We start from the raw sequence: 23573 nt of genomic DNA on the forward strand, positions 1-23573 counted from the left end.
TTCTATGCATAATTAGTAATTGGCGGAGCCAGTTTTCAAAGCCATATCTCATTCTAGCACCCAGACTTATATTCACCCCCCCACAAAATGGGACTGTCTGAGGTCTAATGATCACAGGTATAAAAACCACTAGTCCTGCTAGGAGCAGGAAGCAGGATAGGGGGCTTTCAGAACCATCCTTCTGACTGCAGAGTGGAGAACAGACTGCAGAGGATTCAAGACTCGAGACAAGGAGTCCACAAGGACAAGGACGCTGCTAAGGTAATCCAGGTGAAAAAGGGTAGCAACCTGAACAAGAGCAGTGACTGTGGGTTTGAAAGAAGTAGACAGGCTCAGAAAAACTAAGGCTGTGGGACAGACCAGATGGAGGGGTGATGGAAAGGGAGGAATCAAGTTTACCTCTCAGACATTTGCCTTTAGAAGCATTCATTTATCCATTTACATGAGCCAAAGAACAAAAACACTATCTTTCACTCAAGATGTTTGTTATCTACTGAGGAGACGGGGTGTGGGATGGATGCTGAGCTCTCTGTGGACCTGTTAATTTTAAGACACTTGGAGAAGACCCAGACAGAAGTCTAGAGGCCAGCTGTAAATGAGACCTGGGATGAAGATATAAACTGGAAAACAGGCAAATGATGAGGCCACACAGAGGGAGGACTTAAAATGAGGAGAGGGCTGAGGAGAGAAATCTTAGAGACATTAATTGTCAACTAACACTCAGAGGAAGAGTGTGGCTGAGGAAAAGGAGACAGAAGGAAAGCCAGGGATGAGCCTCTAAAATGGTCAAACGGGTTTGATTGGAAAACTTAAGGGATATTAATAAATAAATAATAAATCAATGCAACTCAATTTAAAAAACTTGACTGGGATAAAATTTGGGGTAAATGTTTCTTAATCATCAGACTTTTGAGAAATAACATCATCTCCATTTAATTTGTGTAAGAATAAGGGGAGAAGATGCTCAAAGGAAAAAAAAAACCTCTTGTGAAAAACTTTTCAGATTAAAACAAATTTTATCCAATATGCATCACAAGCAAAAGTCCTCTATTTGGCCTGCAGTTCTGAGAATTTTAACACCTGGAGGCCAAAAAGGTAAATATTCATAAATAAAACAGGATGTTTTCCACATGTAGAGTATGGGCACAACATACAAACACAAAAATCCCTCCTTTTCTGCAACTTTCATTTCTCAAACTACCTTGATAGCTTTAATTCTTAATGTCTTTCAATATATTCAGCTTTTCACTTCAAGAAACGATAATAAACATTTGGTTTTATCAGTGAATGTCTTTCAACAAGTCAGGCTAAAGAAATCCAATAGAACTACTTTGTACTTTAGTTTTTAATAATGTCTCAAATACTTTATATGTATATACTATTTCAGTGGTTTAAATCTGAAAGGTAAAAATAAATCAACTAAAGAGAATATTAAGTACTTACTGCAAAAATATTTTGGACTGTTTTCAGTACATTTACTAGCTGTTAAGTATCCATATTGAAAACTAACACTATGTTAAACCACAATCATAACTAAGACTGGTAGACTGTACCCATGTTGATGTCCTAGTGTGACACTGTATGTAGCTTAATAAGACGTTACCAATGAGAAACTGAGTAAAGGGTATGTAGGATCTCTCCATATTATTTCTTACAAATGCATGTGAATCCACAATTATCTTAAAATAAAAAGTTTTGTTAAAAGTTGTTTAAAAAAAACAGAATCTATTTTGGTTATTTCAACTACTAATTGCAGGCAAAATTTCTCATTCTTCCTTTCTAGAAATGTTTTTATTTTTCTAAAACAGTACTATATAATCAACCTGAATGTAAATTTACATAAACTATCAAGTAAGTTATTATATCAACAAGTTGAAAAATGGGAAAAGTTCACCACCAAAAGAACTATAGTTAATCTCATGGGCCCCTCTAAGATACTGATTATAGAAACAATCTTAATGTCGAGTTAAACTTAAGTTAGATGCTAAACAAATGGCAAACACAACCACATCTCCATCTTTGCTGAATTATTCTGAAATAAGAATTAAAAATAACCACACAAATTAAATTTTCACCAATTCAATAGACTGGGATCCAATAAGGTTTTGTGGATACAGAACATAACTTCAGTTGTCATAACTTCAGTTATGACAACAAAATAAACCATCTGCCCTAAGAATGCCTAAATTAAATAGCTAAGACATACACAATAAAAACTTGCACGTTCGTAACATTAGGAAAAATCAAAATGAAAATTAAGAAAGACGACTATCCTAAAGTAGCTCAGTGCTTGTTCACAGCTGACGACCAGTGGCTTGTCAACTAATACAGCTTTAAATGAATCCCACTTTGAAAATACTCTTCCTCCCCATGTAAAAATCCTAATCCTCCATTACCTATATTCATTTTCCATTCAATCAGCATTTATTATGTACAGGACCCAGTGCTAGATGCTAGGTGAGTCACTAAGATATCATTGCTCTCAACATTCGTTCTCCAGTAAGGGGGGCTGAATACATGAAAAGGAATAAAAGAAATTCTATAATGTAAGGCAGAATAAAATCAGGCCAAATTGAGATATAAGTACTATGCATTATAAAGGACAGTTCAGAAAAAGGAGAAACATTCTAACAGGGAAAAGATGGAGACTAAAATACAATTTCTCCCAAGAAGGGGCGTTTATGCAGTTTTGAAAAATGAGAAGGATTAACAGATGAAGGGGAGATGAGAAAGATGTGTGGGGTGAGGAAGCATGAACAAAGGCTGAGGTAGGAAAGGACAGGACAGGGTTTGTGTCTGTAGATCACGTGCACGTGGGCACAGCCAGCGGGGGGAGGGAGGGCAGGAAGGGAGGGGGCGTACAGGTGGGGAAGGCAGAGGCAGGCTGGGGACTGAGTGCCATCCTAGCAGGGAGTTCAGATTTTACTCTCCACTGAAATACTAAAGATTCAAGAGTTTTAAGAGAATTGCTCTGGCAGTGGTGACATAGGCAGATATCAAAGACAAGAAATAGACCCAAGACCATCCCTGTAATGTCCAAATAAAACATCCAGACTAGAGATGAAGATCCAAACCAGGGAAACACTGTGCCCACACCCAGCCTCTTCTCTCTGAAAACAGTGGGCCTTTTCCCAAAGTAATTTTTCATTTGTACCAATGGTCCCGTGGCCCCCTTCTCTCCAGGATCATCCTTTTTTCTCTGTTTAATCTCTTCCCATTGATTTGTAATTCACTGACTCCTTGCCCGAGGCCTACAGAGAAGTGAAAACCTCTCTATTACTTCAAAAAAGAAAAAAATGTTCAACTTACTTCTGCCTCAAGCTACCATCCCCATAGTTGTCTTCCCTTACCATCAACCTTACTTAGAAGAATTAGCTACAGCACATTGTTTCCACAGCAACACTGAACAAGTCCTCAATGCCTTCCATGTTTTTGTGCCCCATCCTTCAACCGAAACCAGCTGTGCTCTCAAAGGACCCCAGGCTGGCCCTTTGCAGTAACAGAAGCACACAGCCCAGGAGAAGTCAAGACAATTCTCACTACACTTTGCAACAACTATTCTATGCTCGATCCTGGATACTTCTTTTTAAGATGGGTGCCAAAAAATTGACAGGAGGAAAATAACCAGTGCATTAAGAAGAATGGTTCAAAGGGAGGATTTTATAACTTGATAAGATGAAAACTTATAAAAAGATGGCATGGAGGAGAATAACCACAACTTAACTATTTAAGAGATCATTAATGTGGAAGAGAGCTCCAGCAGGTAGAAGCAAGATCAGTGGATTGAAATTACTTGGGAGAATAAAAGGCAGAATTCAGTGCAATACAAGGAAGTACTTTTAAGTAGTCATTGTAAGAAAAGTCACCTGAAAATGTACAGAAATGAAAATATACAGAAATTGAGGACTACATGCCAGAACTGTCTAAAGCCTGATACCCAGCATATGGTCCATGGATGGGAAATCAGCATCACCTGGGATCTTGTTAGAAATGCAGACTCTCAGGCCCCATCCCAGACACTGAATCAGAATCTGCATTTATCAAGATTCCCTAGAGATTCCTTTGACATCGAAGTTTGAGAAACACTGGTTTAAGGGAGTCTTGAAACTAGATGTGAGAGGGAATGTATTAGGTCTTATATTAATTTACGGAAAGCAAAACTCACCAACTATTCCAGAGATCTCAAGGTTGTTTCATTCGATCGATTTCTGCCTACTAGGTCAAAATACTGTTTCTAGGTTTCAGAGTCTGACCTTTCATGAGTTATTTTTTAATACTTTACACAGTGCTCAGCCAAAGCTTATTCAAACATTTCAAATGTTAACTTATTTTATCAGCTTAAAGATTTTGTTTAAAACTGAATTAAGGCAGCTTGTAGTGGTACATTTACAACATAGCACCAAATAAATTGCTAAAAGGAAAAATGGTGCAGAAGGAAAATAAGGGTAGGAAAGCAAGATGGATTTCTATGGCTGGTATTTAAAATGCATTATCATGACTCCTAATCACTTGCTAACTGAGGGTTAGATTTGGTTCCAAGTTTTTAAGCAGCCAACTCAAATAGGGTGTGATATCTTCTAGCATGTGCATTTAGAATGCCATGAATAATGTCCCTAGGCATGCATAAAACAGGCCCCATTAAATATATTCAAAATGTTGACTAGAAGATTCATGCTTTATATTGAATTAATTGTAAGATTTTCTATTGTATATTTTAGAATATTCCAATGAATCACACTTACCAATATAATTTCATTTTCTTTTCTAGACAGCCCAAACAGCAGAGTAACTCAGTGTTGATAACTGGTAAAAATTTAAAGACAATCTCATCACAAATAAACTTTAAGAAAGGGAAAAAGAAATAAAACTTACCAAATAGATTTCCTAAACTTGCATCCATTTTTATTTCAAATACTTGAGAAATAACATAGAATGTCAGTAAAAATACTGCCACAGCTACCACCAACTTTGCAGCACCTAGATAAAGGGCAGAAATAATTCAACATGAGCTTATGGGCCCACAGAATTTTTAGTTATGCATTTCCATGAAAAACGTAAGTGTATTTAAAAAATTCTTAAGACTAACAAATATCTACTTCTTATCTACTGGATCTTAATTTTACTTGAGTTACAACAAAAACTGTACCAACAATCTATTTTGATTGATTTTTCTGATCAAACAATTATGAGATTGTCTAGCAACCTAGACACAGGACTGCCTGAGTCATCTGCTTAGTTTTCTCATGGAAAAAAAAATGACCTGCTGTCAACTTCTGGCTGACTACACAAAAGTTATCAAGGCTAATGGAACACCACCACCAAGTATGTGGGATGACACATTCTCAACCCTTTTCAATGAGAAAGGGCAATACAAGACAGAGAGGATACAAAAACACTGAACCTCCCGGAGATACTAAGGCAACAGACCAGGATGTCCACTCGGCAAGGGGTTCTCAAGTGAAATGTAACAGGTTCACTGTCCTCACCAACCCACATATCTCTTGAAGCACACAAGTGCTCCTGCTATGGTGAACAACGAAATATCTCCCCTCATACTTGATACCAAAGTTTAAGACACGCCTTCCCCACTCCTGGAGGACTTAATTCGGCACCTATCACATTTAACACGGTTACGTGGTAAGCTCTGTGAACAGACTCTTTGAGTCTCCCATACCTTTACATGTTCAACTATTTCTGAGTGCCTTACAAATAATTAGCACTGCTACTAACTAATTAACTGCTTAATATGAATCATCACTTGTCTTTCTTCTCCACAGCTAAGCAAACCTAGGAAAGAAAAAGTACAAGATACGAAAGGACATGAAAAATGACAGGAAAGAAACATCATCTTCTTACTCTTAGAATTTCAGAGCCATCTCACCAGGCTATTCAGAAACAATATTGATATTTGCCTATATAATCTCCATTCCCCCCTCTTACCGGAAGTTTAATTTATACTGATCTAAAAGATCAGCAGTCATTTCACTATCCTTAAGGAAACAAAAGCCCACAAGTGAGGCAACTGCGCAAGATTACAGATATCTTAGCGGCAGCACAAGGGCAGGAACCCAGGGATCCTGACAGAGCCCAGTGCTTTGCACGGTTCTCTGCTACCATCAGATTACCACATTCTTCAGGGAAACTACCAAAACTCAACTTACCGGATAAGGAAGAGTAAAACAGAACTGTGTTCATCCTAACTTCATAAACCTAGAGACTGGGACTGCATCCTTACGGGGAAGGGAAACGAATGACCGGGTGATGCTCAGAAGGGCCGGCGACGCCGAGAAGCAGGAGGTTCTCAGAGCTACTCATTTTTACTTAGAAACGCTGTATAAATAATAGACATGAGACGGCAAGGAGGAAGCCTAACTACTAAACCAATCAATTCCCACCCCGCCTCCTGTTTTGTTCCTTCTCCCCCTTCCAAAACTGCTTCCTGTTTTCATGGAAAAGACTCTGACAAGTACAGGTTTCTGGTAACTGACCATACTGCTGAACTGAATGAATAAGCATTTTCAGAACTCTAATGGAAAACTGATGAATTCATAAAAGTGCTAACAAAAGATCAAGATGAAAAAAAAAATTAATTACATGGGACTGAGTGAACTGATGAGGATGATTATAATTTCTGTGACTTTCTGTTTGAATAAAAAGAAAAAAGAAAAGAAGAGTGACTACAAGTCATCTACATTGTTAGCACATAAGAGAGTAAAATTCCATTAGTCTTTGAACTCTTCCCCCACAGGATCTAGTAGAGTGCCTTGTATTGATACATAGTAATACTCTCAATAAGTGTTTGCCAAATAGATGAAGGGTTAACAGGTGGCATATTCCTTCTGGATCATTTAAGACCAAGGGCTGGAAGACTATACGTCACATGACAGTCTTAACATCTCATTTTCTAGCAATCATGGGCGTGTGCAAATAATCTTTCCCTGTCCCTTAAAGCAGATATACCAAACCTTCGTTGTTCAAGACTGAAATATTACAATGATTAAGATACCAAGTTTATAATATACGAAAGTTCTGGACTAAATTCAATACCAAGCTAAACCTAAGCCTACACTAAACTATATACATCATATTTACATATACATACATATATATAAAATATACACACACCATTTAATGAGTGCCTGCTACAGATCTAAGTGCCTTATTAGCACAACCTCATTTGCACAGCCTTTCAAGATACCATTTTCATTTTACAAATAAGGAAAACAAGGTCAAAAATTTAGATCACTTGCCTAAGGTCACATAACTAGTTAGCAGCAGAATTTAGTTTTAAACCAAGACCTATTCAATTATAAGAAACCATCAAAGGAAGCAGGAGGAAACAAAAGCTCTAAGAAACAGAGAATTTAGAGGTGGAGAAACTAACTGGTGATAGAACAAGCAGAAGGTCCCTGAGAGGGGCAGGCGGGGGAAGACCAGCAGAGCCTCCATAACGGTAGAGTTCTGGACCTCCTGTTGCAGAGGGGCTCCTCCAGAGCTGCCACCATCCACTTCTGGACTGGGAGGGGCCTACCCACAGCACACCACAGTTCCCATTCCATCCATGAGATTCCCTCCTACTTCCAGCCATGGACTGTACTAATCTGAGTGTGTCCCTATTTTTCACAAACTAAAAAGCATAAACTTGAGATATTAATGCCTCACTGTTAAGAATAATGGCTATAAGGATATTTCAAAGCAACCAGGATTTTTTTTTTAATTAGAAGAGACTAATTAGTCTACAAGCAATAAACTAATAGCTAATCTTCCTTATTCCTTCATTAAAGGCAGTCCCCTTGAGACCTATACTAGGAACAGTGTCAAATATAACATCAGCACTCAGTGAATAATTACTCATCAATTAACCTTGGTATTAATCGTCAAAATCAGAGAAATGGATTAGATGACAAAGTTAATTTCAACTAGAATGAATGTAGAATTACATGAGAAAGAGAAACTTGCTTTATTTCAAATCACCATGCTTAATTAAGTAGCGTACTTTTAGAATCATACTTTTAGAGACGCTCCCATAAGAATATTTTTTTTACTGGTGAGATGATAATTAAAAGAATGACTATCTTGATTTTGAGAAATGACAAGCTGTCTCCTATGATGGACACACACTACTTAGTAGAAATTTCTATGTAAAGTATGCATTTCTTCTACGCAGTGGCTGTGCTAGAGGGGCAGGGTGGAGGGATCACACTTGTTTTCACTATAGGTAGGAAGAGGTCTCAGCCTCTCCTGTTATTTATGGATCTGTCTTTTGATAAAGGTCATTACCTTAATACTATGAACACCAAATGGTATTTTTTAATTTCCTCAGTATGCTGCCTAAGAAACAGATGTCCTTACACATAACCTCACTTATGCAGGCTAAACCCGACCTAGCAAATACAACAGTCATTTACACAAAACACATTTTACTGAATTCTTCACATACACTAGTTTTAATTTATGTACACACATAGGAAAGATTTAAGCTTTTAAACTTCACAATTCATTTTTCTCAACAAGCTAGAACTTAGCAAAAACAAAAATCAGCCTCCCTAAGTTGTCAAAATCGTTCTTTATATGAACATTATACATATATATATTTATATTTATATATTGTTAGGCAAATAAGCTTAATGTATAAGGATGTAAACATTAAAAACCATAACTTAAAATATTTAGCATAAATAATTTCAACAGGAGTGTCCCCAAAAAACTTATGTAGATCCCACTAAACGTCCAATTTATGATTTGCCAACTACCTAAAAAAGTAAAAAGGCTAAATAATGATTTAGTTTGTTATATTCAGTCACACTCAACATAGAAAATGATTATTTACCCTCTCATTCAGTCATTACTAAACAAACAGGTTATACAAAAAGCAAAATTATTTCTACTGAATTAAGTATCTTACCTGCTACCCTCATGTTTGGTTTTTCAGTCTATGGCACTTTTCATTAAATAAGCTCCTAAAATCAAAAGAAAAGGCAAACATCATTAGGTCTAGAATGAGCATTCCTCCCTAGATTGAGTTTGATTTGGAGTGTATATATTAAACTAATTAAGTAAATGTCATGACATTTCTAAGTATTCTACCAATATTAACATTTAATGAAAAAGCTCTTAGCACTGGGCCTGTCTCCTTCCACTGGGCCACAAAAGCTCCGGAGAGGAGGGTGTGTCTAAAACTGCTCTGTCCCCTGCTCCCTAACTGAAGGATGGAGGGAAAACTTGTCATCAAGCATGGACAGAACGATGCCCTACTGTTCTCAGTGATTATGCATCTGTAACAAACTTCTGATATTTAGTTCCAAACCACCAGTTTTCAGTTGAGGTCCAAAGAGGTTAAGCTGCTTATCTAGTCAGGGAACAAATTACTTGCAGAAATGGGGTGAGGATTTAGGTCTGCTGGCTCCTGCTCTAGGGCTCACTCCAGTATATGATGCCATTTCATTTTTAGTATGACACAATTCAGGTGTCACTATGATAAGCACTTATAGGAAAGGCACCTTATCTTAATACCAGGGGTCCTCTTCCTCTTCATGTTTTCAATTTAAGTTTGTGAAAGAACATATTCAGACCTATAGAATTGCAATTTTAAATATTCCAGCAATTATCATTATTGACAGTGTATGTTATACATCAAATGAAGAAACTGTAATCTGATATTATTGTAATAATAACAAGAAATAGACACTGGAAAAAAAAATCTGCATACATGTTTGTGTGTTCCCCCCTAAGAAATAACTCTAGATAGGTGAAATTTTAAAAAGAATATGGGAAAGCAAGTATACGAGTTTGATAGGAAATTCGTGCTCGAGTTCAGCTAGACAGCTTCCACAGTCTACTCAATCTACTGTACAGGAAAGGTATTCAAAAGAAAATTTCGATTAATGAATTGCATCAATCAAAAACATATATTTCTTTATTTTAGACTGTATTTTAGTACTGATGTTTCAATGTTGATGTCTGATCTAGTAATGCACAGAATGATTCAAATAAAAACAATGGCAGACTCCTGAAGGACACTGAAAGGGAGTGAGACATGCAGTTTTCTTATTCATCAATAAGGAATTATCACGGGTGGAGGTGGTGAGCACCTAAAAGGACCAATGTTCTTATGGGAACTCCCTTCCTTCTGCTCAATCTACCCTGAAGAAAATATCAACATTTATATTTATACTAGTCCTGAACTGAGCATTATTGATTTCCTTTGTTAGTTATCTGAACACCTTCCACATAATAGGAAAAGTCACTGTTACTTAGCCACAGGCTGGGAAAAACGCTAAAAGGAAACAAGAGATACTGAAGTATCCACAAGTTACCACATAAAAGCAGAAAAAAAAAAAAAAAAATCTTGGCTTCTCAAATGAAAACCCTAATGAGTTATAAATCCTCTTTTGACTTCCAGCAAGATTGAATATTATGTTCAAAACACACATATACGCCTTTCCTCCCAGCTAACACTCCAAAATAACATCACTCTTGTGTGAATGTGGCCTGCGATAATTTTTTTTGAAGAGTGATAAGCAGTTGAGCAGACACCTGATGTTCTACTTCACTGTTTCCATTACCTGCCAAGGAGGTCACACCTGTACAATCCCAATCACTGCCTCACGTACCTACCCCTTGTTCGGACTGCCTAACCAGCCTGCTTCTAAGCTTAACACTAGTAAGACCACAATATAAGCAACTACAGTGGTCTAGCCAAATCCATGTTTTCCATTAAATTTCTCAGAGAATAACATTTAATAAAATCTCTAAATTAAAATCTCATCAAATCTCAGCCACGACACATTTTTAATTAGTTTGCTTAAGAAGCAAATTAATGATTCAAGAGTGTAAATCGGCATAAGAGTATTGAATACATTTGAGAGCAAATCAAGGAGCATCTGTTTACAATATGCTAATTCCAAATCATTCCTAACTTGTCTTCTTAGGAGGACATTAAAAACAAAGAAAATCTTTACATAGAATCATCTTGGGGGACGGGGGGAAGTAATACCTTAATGGAGCCTGGTATATACCTCAAACTGAACCTCCAACAATCAAGGGGAGGTAGAAAAGGTCCAGAGAAAATGAACACAACAGTAAGAGGAGGAAAAAGGTCTCTGCTAGAAACTCAGAGCCCTTTCATTCAGAGGCAACAGGTGAAAATTTTATAACTGTTCTTATATGTTCATTAAAAAGTAGAGATACAGAAATTAGAGCCATTTCCAAAATAAGAATATGGGTGGTAGGAGGAGAGTATTTTTAAGACAGATTAAAAAACAAACAAATAAAAACCCTAACAGCACATTTGTGAAATACATTTTCCCCCCAAAAGTGTAGTCTAGGTCAAAACAGTAAGTTTCAGTGTTTTATAGATCAATGACTGAGCCAGATCAGGTTGTAACATGTAAAGTGCACAATCATCAGAGCCCACTGCAAGCAGGGCCATCATGCTGCCCTGAGCAAGGAAACACCATTCTGGATAAACGCTAATTAAGTAAGTAACCTGGATTGAAAGAGAGAACCTGAATTAGGATCTTGGATCGACATACTGGATTTCTTCGAATTTCTTATAATTTAAACGTTTCCTTTAGCCCAACTGTCTACGTTGGTCTAATTCATGAAGTTTTGTTAAATTCAGGCCTGAATAAACAGGCACTGCCCTACAATCAATCAACTTCAGGACAATAGATAAAAACACAGGTCAAGTGATACTTTCATTCTTTCCTTGAGAAGTGGACTCGAGCTACACCAGGTAAATTAGAAGGGCCCATTCTTTATCAACAAAATAAGCCATAAAAACAATTATTCACCAGGAGGGGAAGGTCTTGCCATTTAACAAAAACTAGGAAATAATGCAAACAGCAGAGTAAGTCACACACATTCTTATTTTATGTAATCTTCCCAACAGCCCTACGGCATTATAGATGAGGTCAAGGGATTTGTCCAAGGTCATATGAAGGGAAAGTAAGAAGCTGATACTATAAACAATTCCACTTCCCTTCCACTTCCCAGCAGCTCCCTGCCATGCTCTAAGAAGCTTCCCAACAAAATTCCATATCAATCAATTTGGCTTTTGCAAATGGCTCTGGGAATTGCTAATCCCTGCTGCCAACTAGCCACTCTAGGGCTCTGATGGGTTGTCAAAATGACTAAGCATGTGTATTAGAACACTTGTTCAGTCCCCACTGTGGGTAGGGGGGCATGGAACCCAAAGCCTGTATCCTGCTCTCCCCATCTGGCTGAGCCAGGAAGGGCGCAGAGATGCCTGTCCGGGCTCCCCTCACCTCCCCCAGGGCCCTGGCTGAGGCCCCATCCTGTCCACAGAGCCCCAGAGGAGGCCCACCCCGTGGACGTGGCCTGAGGGGAACTGGGCGAGGCCTGTGCGGCCAGGGCTCCTTCCCGCCTGTGTGTCGGTACCTGCCGGCTGTCTCCTGCCTTTTTGCTCCTCATCCCACCATCTCAACCACCTCGCTTAAGGGCCCTGACTCTTTCTTGCTAATAATGAGGAAACATGGTGTCCCAGCCAAAGGGTTCCCCCTCCCACCTCCTTGGGGTAGGAGGTTAAAGAGGGTTCTATATCAAACGCCCTCCCCCAGAAAAGAAATAGTCATTGAGTTTGGCGTCAGAAGCAAAGGCGGGAGAGGCAGCCCCACAAGGTCAGTGCGCCATGATCAGGTCGGTTTGGTTTGTCTTTGTGTCTTTTTGCTTTGTTTTGTTTTGTTTTAAACAATCATTAGTGAGATTTTTCTTCAGCCACCAGTGTTGGCCTTGAAGCAGAGGGCTGCAGCCCTTAGTGTTTGTAAAATAAGAAATACACAGCGTGGCCATGGTTGGGGTTTTTTTTTCCCTCCTTTGAGAATTTTCTTTTGTAAAAGCAAATTTAAATACTTTTTTAACACTGAAATCTGTGGATGAAATAGAAGCTGGAACCCTCCTCTTGGAATAGGCAGCCTAAGAACCTCATGGGACTATGAATTCACCCGAAATTTCCATTTGCCATCAGGCCGAGCTTTGAAAGAAAAACTGTTCTCTAACCAGGATTGTAACAAAAGCGTAAATACTATTTCAGAGTTGAAAGTTGATGGGGCAAATATGTATATAATGTACTATATTTTTACAATGATCGTTGCATGACTCTACTCCGCCCCCTTTTTCAAAGTATTCCATATCTGTCTTCCGGAAACGTCCCTGCCCTTCCTCCTGTGGTCTCTTAATCCAATAATTGTATTACTGCCATTAAAGGACGCAGATATTTAAAAAAAAAAAAAAGAAAAAAAAGAACACTCGTCCAAGACAGACAGGACAAAGGAAAATGAAGTATACAGGCACACTCACTGATACATTTAATATTAACAAACAACGATCACTTAATTAAGCCAGAAGAAAATACTACCAATTATACTCCAAAAATATAAGAAAACTATCACTCCATTCAATCCACTTTTAATTCAGTGCTGGCCAAACGGCAATGTAAGGAAACAAAATTTGCAACCCAAAATGTCTCTTTGGTGTATTAATTATTTCGAGCTGGAAACAGTCAAGGCCCAAAAGACTCTTTGACCTTCTCCCTTAGCTGCCTAAAGAATTTATAGAGGGTCTATAACAGGAAGGGAACTATCACCACAGATAACTGTAGTATGAACTACATGTGTGTAGATAGGGAGGAACCTAGCAAATCTGTTTGTTAAAATTCCTTTAGGTGTCCCATTGCCCCAGCAAGACCCAGCAAACATTTACCAAACATCTGCTTTTCCATCTCCATGTGAATTGCCTTCCTCCCCTTTGAAGTCCCAAACCACTACCCCCTACCTCCCTCCTCTTTTGTCTTTAGCGGAAGATAGTATTTAAGGACTCAGTTTTCCTGGGTCTCCCCCATGTATACATGTTATTGAACTATTGATTTTCTGTTAATCTGTTTCATGTTAATTTAATTTTTAGACCAGGCAGAGGAACCTAGAAGGGTAGAGGAAAATTTTTCCTCCCAGACAGCAATTTTAAATGAATCAACTGACAATCAACAGACGATTCTAATATTCATATGAACTAGGGCTTTTCAAGAGGACTAAGGGAAAAAAAAAAAAAGGTAAAAGTGCAAGCAAGTAGAATCAAAGTACATTTAGGCCCTGTGATGGCTAGTTTATGTGTATCAACTCCACTGGGCCACTGGGTGCCCAGATACCGTACTTTGTTAAACATTCTGGGTGTGTTTGTGAGGGTCTTATTGGATGAGATTAACATCTGAGTAAAGCAGTTTGCCTTCCCCAAGTGAGAGCCTTGTCCAATCCGTTGGGAGACCTGACTAGAACAAAAAAGGCTGAGTAGGGCAGCATTTGCTCTTTCTGCCTACTGTCTTCAAGCTGGTCCATTGGTCTTCAGCTGCCTTCGGACTTGGACTGAAACTTACACCACTGACTTCTCCCAGCTCTCAGGCCTGTGGACTCCTGCCTGCCGACTGCAGACCCTGGGACTTCTCAGCCTCCACAGCTGCATGAGCTGATTCCTTCTGATAGTTATCTATCTCAGATAGATAGATAGACAGACAGAAAGACAGACAGACAGACGGTCTCCTATTGGTTCTATTTCTCTGGAGAACCCAGACCCCCTCAAGATCAAAATGTAAGAGACTAAATTTTCAGTCCCAGAGCAGTTAAAGAGGAAAATTACATAATACTGAAATCTTTTCAAAAGAATACTGCAGCTAAAAGTCACAAGGGTAAGTTCTTCTAATGTTATGCTTACAAACAAAAGTATGGTATTTAAAGAAAACTATTTGCAAAAAATACCTGCATTTATGTAAATAAACTAGAGCAAGTGTTGGCAACTTTCTGTAAAAGGGCCAGACAGTAAATGCTTTTAGCTTTGTGTACCATATAGTCTCTATTCAAACTACTCTGCTCTGCAGTCGTAACTGAGAAGCAGCCATACACAATATGGAAACAAATGGGCCCAGTGGTGTTATAATAAAACTTTACTTATGCACACTGAAATTTGAATTTCATAAAATTTTCACATTATAAAATATTATTCTTCTTTTGATTTTTTCTTTCCAACCACTTAAAAATATAAAAGCCAGTCTTGGTTCGTGACCCATGTGGACCCATAGGTCACAATTTGCCAACCTGAGGTAAAGGAATAAAAAATGAATTTAAATTTTAAAAACTTTTAAAATAGAGGAATAAAAAACTTTCCTGACCGTGCTCTAATATTCCAACATTTCTTGCTGGGCTATTTGTGGGATATACAATTCCCATAAGGCTTCTATGGGTCCTCTTAGAAGTACTAGTACAGAAGTAGGACAAATCAGACAACGCTGAATTCTGTGTTCTGTATGTGTTCACCATACATTTTCATAATCAACTGTTCTTCATGGAAGAAGCATATACTCCGTGAGAAGCAACATAATGGATCCTCTTCAAAAGAAAAGAAGTCCTTCCCTTCCTACAGATGAAGCTGTCCACCTACAGCAAAGATGGGAATAAATCTAGGAATGTTTTCCAAACGATCCCAGGAGACATGAAAAAAAACAGGGAAAATTAATCTTATTATATCCCATTTCATTAACTGTAAAATGATGGTGACGAGATCTTAACTGTTTTCTTAAGTGTTTAAAAGTGATTATTTTTGTGATGGGCTTAAAAAGGGAGAAAGGGGGACGGGTAACTGTGCATCTGATGTTTGATTAGTTTTTAAAATTCCAAATATTTAGTTTTAAGAAACATTTGCTTTCATAGAAAGCTGTCACTATAGTAGGTGCAAACTGCTATCAAGTACCCATCTCTCCCAGATGCCACTATGCACACATCTTCACCAGGAGGGATACATTTCTGAAATAACGAAATGCAGAGGGTGAGAAGACTGCATTCATTTGAAAGAATCTTAACATTCAAACACTCAGTATGATATGTGAGCTGCTATCACCGTGTTATAAATATTGTGAATTTAACAGAATTTGGTGTTTTCTGTTAAGCAACAGAAAAAAAATCCAATTACTACCTTAACAGTATTTTAGTTCTAGTAGGAGACTCTGATATAGAATCCTAGAGAATGGATGTTTTAAAAATCTACCATTTTAACGCACATGTGTCAGACACTTAAAAGTGTAAGTAGGACCCTATATGGTGAAAGGGAAATTTTTCGATGTCTACATAACAACTAGAAAAGTATCCCAGGTTTTTAAATGACTAAACTAATCTTACATTTTGACTAGAAGAAAAAAAAAAAAAAAGCAAAGGAGGTAAAAACAAAGTATTTGGGAAAGAAAGGAGGAGATCTGTATAATTCTATAATGCCAAGAATATATTCACTTTTTCCAAAGATCACTGAGGAAAATGTAAATGTATCCAATCTCCTGCAAAACTGCCTTCAAAAAGGTGAGACTGCAGAGCAACAGACCAAAAACTTCTAAACAATGGCTCTATAGAACCAATAAATAAATCTTTTAGAAGAAAACGTTAATGTTCTATTGAAAACCTTAAGAAGAGAGGGATACGAATGATCTAATCCTGGGTTTATAAGTTTTCTGAACTAATATCATATGGCTTTACTTATTTTCTTAATACAATAGCATCACGTTGAAATTACACATTGAAATTACATTAAAAAGAGGATTAATATCTAACTGGCCTCAGAAACAGAATTAAAAGCATACTGTGGAAAAGCACAACTGAACCAGAAGGCACCCCACCCTTCCCCGCAAAATGTTCTGGGTGCACTTAAGCTTTCCTCCACAGTCTGTCTACCCAGCATAATTTGCTATCCTTTGTTTTTATCTGCTTCTCCTGGCAGTGCCTGGAGAGAGTAACACTTCAGAAAACTTCCATCTGTTCTGCAGCAGCTGGGTAAAACTTCATTCTCTTAAGAATGAGACACGACAAACCATAACTGTCATCCCAGCCTGTCCCTCGAGTTAAAAACCAGTTAGCAAAGAGCCCTGCTCATCATGCAAGTGCCCTGCCTGTCCTGACTTGGCCCCAGTGACTAGTGCAGGGAGAAGTAATCAAGCCTGCCAGACCCCATGCACACTACCCTCTAAGAGCAGAACTACTGCAACAGTGTTCACCCTACACTGAGAATCCCAGAGGACAACTCCTTCCACCACTGTGATGTGAATTTGCTAGAGACCTACAGTCTTTCCTCTTCAGAAATTTGGTATTAGACTTCTGAAATATTTCAGTTGATCAACAGGCATTTAACCATGTTTTCTGTAAATACCAATACTTCAAGTAATTAGAAACTAAATGGACACGTATTCAGCTTTCCCCATCCCAAATCTAACATAGTTAAGCAGGTTTCTTCTGACAAAAATATTTCGTTTGCCAAAATGATGTCACTAAGGAAACACCATAGCAGGAGGGGTCGCTCTTCAATGAATTCTCATTGATGAGGAAAGATGTGTCCTAATCTACAGATATTCTCTCATTCAGGACCCAATGTGTCACCATGGTGTTTCTATTTAAGTTGGCAAGCAAAGTTCAGGTTTACTCTGACCCAGACTTGGTGCTGATGCCAATTACCACCACAACATCCTAAAACTACTCATTATAGGGCAGTAGGTGGCTGGTGTATATGCATATAACCGGCTAGCTGGCATTAATGAGGGTTATGAACTCTCTAACAGAAAAAAAGTGATAAAAAAGAAATCAAATGATCAAGCCACAATAATGTCAACGTGACATTAAGTAAATATTTTAAAGGACTGTGATTACAAAATGGAAATCGCTAACGTACACAGAAGCTTAAAAGTAAGACTTCTGGGGCTTCCCTGGTGGCGCAGCGGTTGAGAATCTGCCTGCTAATGCGGGGGACACGGGTTCGCACCCTGGTCTGGGAGGATCCCGCGTGCCGCGGAGCAGCTGGGCCCGTGAGCCACAATTACTGAGCCTGCGCGTCTGGAGCCTGTGCTCCGCAGCAAGAGAGGCCGCGACGGTGAGAGGCCCGCGCACCGCGATGAAGAGTGGCCCCCGCTTGCCGCGACTAGAGAAAGCCCTAGCACAGAAACGAAGACCCAACATAGCAATCAATCCATCAATCAATCAATCAATAAAAAAATAAATCTTAAAAAAAAAAAAAAAAAAGAAGTATACTTTAAAAAAAAAAAAAAGTAAGACTTCTCACCTGATCTGAAACACCAACATGTGAAAGACTGGAAATGGGTAGGATGAAAATAATACAGGGCCAAACTAGAGTGCATTACACCCTATGATCCAGCTACCTTGCATTTTAAAACGAAGTCATCAGTATAATCTTCGTTACAAACATATGTCAAGTACAGGCATCACATATTAAACTCTATTATAAACAAATTTTACAAAGTAAAAGGTCTAAAGAATTGTTACATTATAATTCTTTTGTCCCATAGCTTCATAATAACCCTTTACCATAACAAGAGGAGCTTGTAGTTTCTCAGGTACCTAACACTCTGTATTTTGATTCCAAGATACATACTACTTCCCTTATTTTAACAAGTTTTAAATCAGGATGAGGCTCACAACCACATTTTTGTGGTTAAAAATAATAAAATAATGGTGTACCTTACAAAGATCTTAGATTCAGTGAAACATCGTATCTGGTTCTTTGAATCCCTAACTATAAAATAACACACACCATGGGCACCACAATTACTAGTGGGCTTTTTAGGAGGCAAACTCCTGAGCCCAGAATCCCGTGGAGTGAGGATTAAAACTCCTGTACGGTTACTAAACTCCCCCGGTGACCCTCATTCCAGCTTAGACGTGAGAACTTCAGCCCAACAGTACACCAATCCAAACACACAGAGACGTCTGGGGTAGTGGTGGGGAGTAAGTCAGATCTAGGCCAAAAAAGCCCAAAGGTAAAATTCACAGGACAAGAATCTTCATTCTTTCCTTAACGATGAATGGAAATCAACCTGACTCTGGGCCAGGTCTCCTGCGGGGGTGAGGAGGGAGAGGTGGCCAGTGAATAAATCTGGAAATAATGTGCTGAGGAACAGAGCAAAGAGAACTCCTGTTTGCAATGGTTACAACAGAGCGTAAAATTAAAACTGTCCCCATATTTTCTTGCAGTTTCCTCTCTACCAAAGCAGAATTTTGCTTAAAAAGTCATAATCCAGTTGAAGAAATGAAATGGGGATCAGATTTCTGTAACTGAGAGTACAAACATACCAAAAACAGAAAACAAGACAAAATGACATTTTGTTCTGTCTGCTCCTTCAGAGCTCCACAACTGTTAATTAAACAGCTGTAATGTAACCTACTTTAATCCTACACTATACCATCCAAGAGGAGAAAGAAAGATGGATGAATGGGTAGATGGAAAGAAAGAAAGGGAGGGAGGGAGAAACAGACATTATCGAGTACAACAGCAAAGATAAAACTACATGTTAACTATAAGTTGAACATAAGCAGGATAAAGAAGTGTCTAGTTCACAAATCGCTACAAAAAGAGATGAGAGAAAGGCACAAATTTACAGGAGAGTATAAGTAGTAAACTATCTTCATCTCCTCATGTAACTATAATATTTTACATTATATCAGATGGGATGTTACAGGTTCCTATTCTGAATGTTTTAGAATTCCCCTATACACTCACTTCATTTATACGGTCTTTAAGTAGTCTGCAGAATTTCACTGCACCAGGGCAGACATAATTCTGTCAGTCAAACTTTTTATGTGAAGACATGGAGGAGCAGAGTGGCTCCATCTGCCCAAGGGCCCTGGAGATGCAAGTTAGCCATTTTCAAAGAACTGGTAGTAAGAAGATTCTAGTGTAAAGTTTTCTGAACCAATTAAAAAATTCATTTTTTTGTTGACCACAGGTCCTTCAATACACATTTAATGATCACCTAACTGCAGATGCTGAATGGTATGGAGAGTCAAGTAGTACACCTGATAACCACGATACTATCTAAACAAGCCATGCAGAACTTATGATGAAAATTAATGCAGACTCATAGCTATAGACGTCCACATAACTTTTTCTCACTAGCACAGAAAAACCCACCAGGATCCATCAATGGATGAATGACTAAACAAAATGTAATATGTGTCTATACATGGAATATTATTTAGCCATAAAAAGGAACGAAGTACTGATACAGGCTACAACATGAATGAACCTCTAAAACGTAATGTTAAGTGAAAGAAGCTAGACACAAAAGATCACCTATTTTATGACTCCATTTACATGGAATATTCAGAATAGATAAATCTGTAGACAGAGAAAGCAGACTAGTGGTTGCCAAAGGTTGGGGAATGGTGAGTAACTGCTTAACGAACATGAGGTTCCCTTTTAGGGTGATGAAAATGTTGTAGAACTAAACAGAAGTGGTGACTGCCCAATACTATGAATGCACTAAATGTCACTGAACTGTACACTTAAAATGGTAAATTTTATGTTATGTGGATTAAATTTAGTTTTTAAAGGAAATTTAAAAACTCACCACAGACTAGAAAAATAATGAACAAATGAAAATTAATTAGATTATAAATAAGGAAGATGTAAGTAATAAAACAGCTTTAATCAAACGAACAGGCCAATGAAGGAGACAATCAAAGAATACTGATGGGGTAAACTGTGGAAATTTAGAGGCAGTGGAATACAATTTCCTCCTCTGAGAGAACATCAGCTGGCTCTATTTTAGGAGCGGAATAAAATTCACAAAACCTGTTAAAGTTTTAGGAGCGGCATAAAATTCACAAAACCTTTTAAAGTTCCATAAGATGTTATGGAAAAACCCGAACGAACTTTTTGGCCGACCCATAGCTTTGCGAGGGCCCAGGCTGCCTTATTCACACAGTATCCACCTTACCTATAATTACTGGCACATATAGGCACTCTCATATGTCTAAATGAATGTAAAAATTGTTGAATACTGAGACTGCCCATTTGAGACCTAAAATATGTGGTAAAAAAAAAATAACATTCTTATGATTCCCCACAGGGACTACTTTTCACCATTCAACAATCTCTTTGTCCTTTGACCCTCTCTCCAGTGACTTTTCCCTTTTTAATGTATCTTCTTTAATTATGAAAAGATTAGTTAGTAATTCTTTTTTAATTGTAACATATATTAGGTTTATTTAAAAAGTCACTGTAACCCAGTGGTGCTCAGTCTTATTTTGACTCCCTTTTAAACAGAAGCCCCCTCCATTGGGGATTTGGGGGCGGGTCGGGGGGCGGGGGGGGCGGGGGCTGACCGCGTCCTTTTTAAAAAGCCTCATTTATGGGTGATTCTGAGAGATCCCCAGGTTGAGAATCACTGCATGAAACTCGTTTTATTTCTTACTATCAAGAAATGCTAGTCTTTAATGAGCTGAGAAAACATTACACAGAATCTGTGAAACAAAGCTTCTCACACCTGTATACACTGGAAAAAAAACCCCTGTGATTTAATTAGTAAACTGCCAGAGAACTCAAGAGACTGGCAGCCTTTAAAAAGAGACAGTTCATGATATGACAAACCCGGATGCTGATTCTGCCAATCTCTTGCTGAATGGCATGAGTTAGTAACTTGTATGTTCTAAATTAAATGGAGATCCCTTTGTACTCAATGATGCACTATATGAATAACATTAAGGTTTCCCTTAATGCAAAATTGTAAAATTTGACAGCATACCATTAGTCCTGAAAGGTGGTTAAGAGTTCAAGGGATCTGGGATCTGCTGTCAGCATCAACCTCTACGTAACGTCTATGGGAGTTCATAATTTCTCAGTAAAATTGGGAAAGATACACAAACGGACCTACTCTATGGGTTGTAAGAAATAAATGTGCATATGAAAGCACGTGACACAGTGCCTAGTAAGCAATCTAATATCTAGGATCATTGTATTCATATTCTTTTCGGCCAAATAAAAACAAAGAAAAGGCTCTGTCAATTAAATAGTTTTGTATGACACGAAATTTTAAAAAGCAAAAGGTAGAGGATGATGAAAACACAAAAAATTACAGCTGGAGATCTTAATCTCAAACGTCAGTCCAACACTCATTATTTAGATCTAGGGTCACAAATCGTAACATACGGTAGAAACTGAGGACAGCGGCAAACAAATGGGGAAAAAACAAGAAAAAGAAATAAAAAGAAAAAAAGGAACGAACAGCACATCCATCAATGACACCGAATGCCAATGGGCCGAAATAGGTTTTAAAAATAAAAAGTACTTCCAACTTAGAAGACACTAAAACTTTACAAGTGAGCCAAGACCGCCCTCCTCAGAGTTCAAATGCAACCTACAACTCCATCGCCGCCTCTTTAGAGCACTCGGCCCCCATTTCCGACCCGAGCGGGAGCCCCCCCGGGCCGGACGCGCGCCCCAGGTGCCAGTTACAGGCCGGAGCGCCAGGTGCAGTGGCCGCCCCGCCCTCCGCGGAGCCGGAGGGCTGGCCACCGTACTGGGGGTGCCCGCGCGGGGGCGGCGGCCCGGACCCCCGGCCAACCACGCTCTGGTGCCCTGGTCCTGCCGCGCCCTGCCCTCGGCGGGACGCGCCACGACGACCCGAGCACGCCCGAGCACACCCCGGGCCGGCGGTCGCGGGGTGACCAGAGGATGAAGGTGAAAGTGGGTGCCCGGCTGCCCCCAGCCTCCCTCCATCCTCCCCGCCCTCGGCCGCGGCTCCCTCCGCCTCCCCGTGCGTCTCACCGGCCTCCCGCCCGCCTCTCCGCCGCGCGCGCCCGCTTTCCGGCCTCCCTGCGGTCAGTCTTGCCGGAGGCCGACAGGAGCCACCGCCGCCTGCCGCTCGCTCCTCCGCTTCCTCCCGGGTTCCTACAGCTTCCCCTCACCCCCGCGAGTGGCCAAGAGGAAGCCAGCTAGCCGCTGGGCCGCCTCCCTCGCTTCCCCGCCGCGGCCAATGGGCCCCGCCGCCGGGAAGCCGCGCCCGCCCCCTGGCGGTGGAGGACCGAACGGGCGCCCCGCAGGCCGGAGGGAAGGGCCGGAGAGCTGAGCGGGCGGGCTCTGCGGCCCCGCCCCCCGCCTGCGCTGCGCTTTCGGGACCTGCCACGTGGGAGCCGCAGGCGCGGCGGCTGGCCGCACCCCAGAAGAGGGCAAATAGGTCTCGCCTGTTCCCACCACACCCCGCCTTGACCCACACTTCCATAATCCCCACCTTAAAGGAAGAAATTTTAAAGTAATCAGTCCCATTCTAGAAGTCCACCAGCTAGGGTATACGAGACGGTCATATCAACGTAAGGTCGTAGACGATTTCCTTTTGACTCCTTAAAAGCTAACTAACCTACGGTGAAAATACTACCTGTCGGAGCGCTAGAACGTTGGTAACCCCAAATGTCTGACCCAAGGAGAAAGGTAGTGCTTGTATTTTGCACCTCACTTTTGTTTCATTTATTTAGCAACCCGACAGTTAGAAATGTTTTTCTCCTGTACACACCTTTTCCCACGATTGTGCTGTTAATTGAGAAGTCAATCCAAGTCCCACTATCCAAAACTTGAGAACACAAAATAGTTTCATAATTCCGATATACATATTCCAGAATAATTAATAACTATAACTCTCATCATTAACTATTATTAGGTAGAATATCGGAACAATACATGGTTGTAGAAATTAAATTGCATTAAAGAAATAATAGGGTCTAACCATAGTTAGTCTTCTACCA

General features: G+C 39.5%; 1 protein-coding gene across 1 annotated transcript in view; it reads right to left on the reverse strand.

The window, feature by feature from the left end:
• Nucleotides 1-22803, reverse strand: part of FAM3C (FAM3 metabolism regulating signaling molecule C) — a 48963-nt gene extending 26160 nt beyond the window's left edge. Inside the window, exons 1-3 of the mRNA XM_068549371.1 lie at nt 22603-22803; nt 8906-8960; nt 4873-4977 (exon numbers count right to left, since the gene is read on the reverse strand). Coding sequence (XP_068405472.1) covers nt 4873-4977; nt 8906-8918 — 118 coding nt within the window. The 5' untranslated portion in view covers nt 8919-8960; nt 22603-22803. The remainder of the gene's footprint in view (nt 1-4872; nt 4978-8905; nt 8961-22602) is intronic.
• Between the last annotated feature and the right edge of the window lie 770 nt (nt 22804-23573).

Source organism: Eschrichtius robustus, chromosome 8 (assembly GCF_028021215.1).
Source record: "Eschrichtius robustus isolate mEscRob2 chromosome 8, mEscRob2.pri, whole genome shotgun sequence".
NCBI lineage: Eukaryota > Metazoa > Chordata > Mammalia > Artiodactyla > Eschrichtiidae > Eschrichtius > Eschrichtius robustus.